The 5,387-nt window shown below is 34.4% G+C and overlaps 1 protein-coding gene across 1 annotated transcript; it reads right to left on the bottom strand.

Moving 5' to 3' along the window:
• Positions 1 to 1,086: 1,086 nt before the first annotated feature.
• LOC120086014 (receptor protein-tyrosine kinase CEPR1-like) lies at positions 1,087 to 4,532 on the bottom strand. Its single transcript, XM_039042395.1, has 2 exons — positions 1,746 to 4,532; positions 1,087 to 1,567 (listed from the first exon to the last, which is right to left on the bottom strand). Exons 1-2 carry the CDS (start codon positions 4,204 to 4,206, stop codon positions 1,182 to 1,184), a joined length of 2,847 nt encoding a protein of 948 aa, XP_038898323.1. The 5' UTR covers positions 4,207 to 4,532; the 3' UTR covers positions 1,087 to 1,181.
• Positions 4,533 to 5,387: the final 855 nt, after the last annotated feature.

Below are 5,387 nucleotides of genomic sequence, written 5' to 3'. Positions count from 1 at the left end.
AGATTAAAGCTTTTTGGTTTGAAGTGGGTGTGGGGCTTTGATAGAATTTGGAATCATGCCGTCAATTATATTAATTCAGAATCAAGAACCCACTTTGGATGCAATGTCATTCCAAATAAAATATCACTTTCTCTACTAATAAATTAATAATACGAAATTTCAAAATACTTTCTAAATTCTATTTATTCTCGATACGCTAATCCTACTCTTACTAATTTTAATTTTAATTTTATAACCACTCAAAATATAACAGAAAGACCAAAATGTCAATCAAAATTATTAATACCATAGTTTGACATTACAATTACGCCAATACTATTCTTTGCTACAACAATCACTCTCATCCAAACTTTATCATTCTCAAAATCCAACTCCTTTTTCTTATCTTTTTCTTTTTTCTCTTTTTAAATTACATTTTGTATTACTTTTTAGCTATATGCTTACCACTTAAGAATACTAATAAGTTAAAAAGTTGGTTTTATCTCTCAACTTTCATTTAAATTAACAATTTAGTTAATGTTTTTTCAAATCCATAATAATTTAGTTAGTGAACTTTAATAAATAACAATTTAGTTCTTATACTTTACAATTTGTAACAAATTATTCTTTATTGTAAAAAAAATATTAAGATTAAATGAAATTTCTTACACTTATAGATCTTTAAACGGATCGAAAATCATATATATTTTTTTTTAATAAACTATAAAGATTAAGTCATTATGTTAACTTTAATTTTAAAGAGTTTTTTTTCATGATAGAGACTAAATTATAACGATTATAAAAATATAGTTACTAAATTGTTAATTATTAAAATTTAGAGATTAAATTGTTAGAAATTTGAAAGTACATGGATTAAATTGTTACTTTGATGAAAGTTTTAGTGATTTTTAACTATACTAATAACAGTCAAACAAGTCACCATTTTTTAATATTCATGAGTGTCTAGTCACCTCATAGTACCTCGACTAATCTCACGGGACAATCCACCTAACCAACAACATTTAAGTATCAAGGAAATTCATAGATTATTAAATCTTAAATAAGTGACCACAATGAATTAAATTCATTACCTCTTAGTCCTAAGAGTTGGTAAATCATATATATATATATATAAATATAAAGATGCTATACCATTGAGTTGAAGATTAGTAGGGTTGATGGGGTTAAGAAGAAAAAGGGTCTCATAAGTCAAACGGGTTGTTGATTTTGGTGGTGGTGTGTTTGGAGCATTTGTTATGAGAAGAATCGAATGTGCAAGGGTCGGCTTCAATCAACAGCTGAACCACTTCTTTCATGGTGGGTCTAAGGGCTGGATTCTTGTATGTACAACGAATTGCAATCCTTAGAACTTTAATCATCTCATCTTTGAATGAACTTGAAACTCTTTTGTCTAAAACCTCCATGGCTCCTTCCTTTGTGTCTACTTTGTTTGAAACCCAATATATGATGTTCTTGTTCTCCCCAAACTCCGCCTCCACCGGCTTCTTCCCCGTTATCAACTCCATCAACACGATTCCGAAGCTGTACACGTCGCACTTTGTTGTAGCTTTTGATGAATATGCATACTCTGTTTAAGTTCACACAAACAAACAGTTACTCAACTGTTAGATACTAAAACATATATGTTGTGGTTTGGTTAAGTTAGAAATTTAGTTAATCAGAGCTTTCGAAAATTTTAAAATTTTGAATCTAATAAACATAGATTTAGAAGAGTCGTTGAAGTCAGAGTTCAAAGAGATGTATACCCGGAGCGAGATAACCATAAGTGCCGGCGATGACAGTGGTGGTGGAATCCTTGCCAGTTCTAGCTTGCAAAACCTTAGCAATACCAAAATCTGCAACTTTAGGGTGATAATTGACATCCAACAAAATATTTGTTGTTTTAATGTCTCTGTGAATTATAGAAGGCAACAAATCATGATGAAGATAAGCCAAGCCTTGGGCTATACCCAAAGCAATTTGATGCCTTGTTGGCCAATCCAAATGAATCCAACCCTTATGCAAAGCATCCCATAAATTCCCATTTGGCATATACTCATAAACCAATAAACTGCAATCCAAGCTTGAGAAATAGCAATACAATTTTACTATGTTTTTATGCCTTATACTCCCTAATGTTTCCACCTCTGTTTTCAGTTCTTTGTCCAAATACAACTGTTCTTGATCTGACGTCGTATCTTTCCCCCTCCGACTCCACAGCCTTTTCACGGCTACGATTTCCCCACTGCTTAACTCTATTTTGTACACCGTACCGGAGCCGCCATGGCCGACGATGTTCTTATCTACCATTGATTCGATTATCTCTCTTGGGTCGAAGCTGATTCGGTGGAAGCTTTTCACATCGTAGGAGAAGAACGATGATGACAGTGTTTCGTCTTGTTCCATTACTGATTTTTCTCTGCTGAATCGTCGTCTTAAATACAGAGCAGCTCCGATGAAGATTATGAACGCCGATATTCCGATTGCCCAGATGGAATTCAATCTCTTTTTGTTGTAATTTTGAGAACAAATTGGGAATTTCTGATCTGATGAATCTAAATACACTGAAACGCATAATCCTGGGTTGCCGGAAAAGCTTTCAACTAACCCACCTTTGATTAAAGACAGAGGAATTGGACCAGAGAGTTGATTGTTTGAGAAATTGATTGAATTCGGTAGTAATTCACAGAGACTTTCTGGGATAGTACCCGTTAATCGATTATCGGATAAATCAAGAACATTCAGAGATTTAAGCTCAGAAAGTGAAGGGGGTATTGAAGAATTTAAGTGATTTCCTTGTAAAAGCAACAAATTTAGCCTCCTGAGATTCCCAATTTCAGAAGGAATTGGACCAGATAACAGATTGTTGCTAAGATCAATCTTAACTAAATTGGTGGCTTTAGAAATTTCCGACGGCAAGACGCCGGAAATCTTATTACTCTGCATAAACAATTCCGAAAGATTCCTCGCTTTAACAAAAGAATTGGGAATTTCACCGCTCAAATTATTGTTACCAAAATCAATAATCGAAACATGAGGAAGACCCAAAAGTCCCAGCGGCACCGGACCGTCCAAAATATTCGAACTAACACGAAACCGTAAAAGGGACTGGCATTTGCCGTACGACGGTGGGATTTGACCGGAAAATTTATTATCCAACACGAGGAAATACATTAATTTACCTTTTCCACAGACATCTGTCGGTAATGGACCGGAGAAATCATTTTCCGACAAATCGAGAACCACCATAGGCGAGAATTGACCCAAATTACTTGGAACTTGTCCCGTCATGTAGTTGTCGTAAAGGGATAACATAGTGAGTGTCGTTGAATTTGAAATTGAAATTGGAATCTCCCCTGTTAATGAGTTGTTGTAAAGTTGAAGAACTTCAAGCTTAGGAAGACGACAAATCGACTCTGGAAGTTTCCCAATCAATTTGTTGACCGACATATCCAGGTCCACGAGCTCTGTTAAATTCCCAAGTTCCTCTGGTATTTCTCCGACTAATGAATTGTAATAAAGCTCCAACTGTCTCAAATTTTTCAAATTCCCGATTTCTCTTGGGATTTTTCCGGTGAGGAAATTTCCGCTTAATTCAAGGTCAACCAGCGCCGTCATGTTCCCAATCGTCGCCGGAATTCGGCCTTCCAGCATACAAGTCGTTAACACCATCGTTTTCAACTTCGTCAAGCCGGACACATTCTCCGGCAACTGCCACGTGTTGAAATTGTTATCCTCGTTGAAATTCAACATCTCCAGATTCGTTAAACTGAAAACCGACAACGGAAATTCACCGGTGAAATTATTGTACGACAAATCGAGAATCCTCAAAGTTTTCAACGGCGAGAAATCCGGTAACGTCCCAGTCAGAGACAGAGAATTCATATCCAATTCTTCCAAAACAGAGCAATTCGTTATCCCACGTGGAAAAGTTCCACGTAAGCCACTCCGTCCCAGCCGCAGCACTCTCAACTCCGGTAAATAAGAACAAACATCCACCGGAAACCTCCCGGAAACCGCCCTGCCTGAGAGATCAATTCCGACCACTAACCCATTTTCATTACAGCTAACACCGGTGAAATTACAGAACGAGTTTCCAATCCAATCGGAAGGCAGAGAATTCCCGATGACACCCTTTTGCATCAAAGAGAAAAACTGCGATTGATCAGTTCCGATGGCAAGAGAAATCAAAGAGTTTAGTAAGAAGAAGTAGAAAAAGAGAGCCATAGTGAAAACTGACAACACAAAACTAAAGAAACAGGGAGAATTTGAAGTGGGTATTCGAGAAGGGGAAGAAGAGAAGTATATAAATGGGGAAGATTGAAAGGATCATTGAGTTTTAAGAGAAGAATGAAGAAGAAAAAGGGGAGAGTTTATTTGAAGGTGTAAAATGTGTATAAGTTCTTGGAGGTTTGGCTTTGCATAAAGAAGATAGCTTTACATTTATACGCAATTCCACTAACTCATGTTTCAAGGAATAATTTCAATCGCTTCAAATATTTGTTCTATAAAGAAATAAAGAAAAGGAAAGGAAAAAAAAAGGATTCTATGTGTGAAGCAAATTTACGCGTTCTGTTGTGTTATGTGTCATCTATCTAATCACCCTCTGTTTTTATACCACTGTAATCTCTTGAACTGATTGCCACTTGCTATTCCTTTATACTTATACTAATTTCTATTACTATAATTTCTAATATGTTATTTTTTTCTAGAGGTAATTTGTTATATTATTAATAGTTAACATAAAATATTTGTGTTAAATGTAAACTTGTGCCTACTTTAGAACTATACTTTCTGCACTAAAATACTATTTTGGTCTTCAATTTTACTTTCTATATATCTAATTTTAATATTTATACTGAATCTAAAATTTAATTTAGTCATTTGAAGTTAATTTTTTTAATCGAAATTGATTAAATAATGATAACAATTTTAAGCAAGAGAATGTGAATTTGTTTTCGAAATTTATAGCAAAAAAACCATATTAAAAAGTTTTTTTAAAAGAAAAACCTTCAGCATCTTACCTTTTTTTTTTTTTTTTTTTTTTTAATGGAAAACTATGAAGAACACCCAGGTATTAAACAAAAATACCCCATTCGGAAGGATGTTTAAAAAAATTCCTAATAGATTTTTAGGGGAGAAGTGTGGAGATACCTTCTTCCATTTATATCCTCATTTAGGGGTGATAGATAGTTTTTTTTTGTCGACATTGGTGTGAACCACGAACCAAATCGAACCAATTAAAATTAGATATTTTTATCTTTTCTTTTATGTTGACAGTTTTTATTAATCTTCTTACTATATTATCGGATTCCTCCATCGACAATAATGAAAACAAAACACAATGAGGCAAATGAGAGGCAAAAGTAGGTGTTAACCTTAAAATGTGCTTGTGTTAGCTCTGAAAA

The sequence above is a fragment of the Benincasa hispida genome, chromosome 9, assembly GCF_009727055.1.
Source record: "Benincasa hispida cultivar B227 chromosome 9, ASM972705v1, whole genome shotgun sequence".
NCBI lineage: Eukaryota > Viridiplantae > Streptophyta > Magnoliopsida > Cucurbitales > Cucurbitaceae > Benincasa > Benincasa hispida.
The sequence above is the reverse complement of the archived record's forward strand: the minus strand, read 5'-3'. Positions and strand labels throughout refer to the sequence as shown.

Bases quoted from the DNA above. Each gene is read 5' to 3' on its own strand.
- LOC120086014 (XM_039042395.1), bottom strand. From the start codon at position 4,206: ATGGCTCTCTTTTTCTACTTCTTCTTACTAAACTCTTTGATTTCTCTT. The intron at 1,568-1,745 runs GTATACATCTCT...GAACTTAAACAG, and splicing joins TTATGGTTATCTCGCTCCGG to AGTATGCATATTCATCAAAA.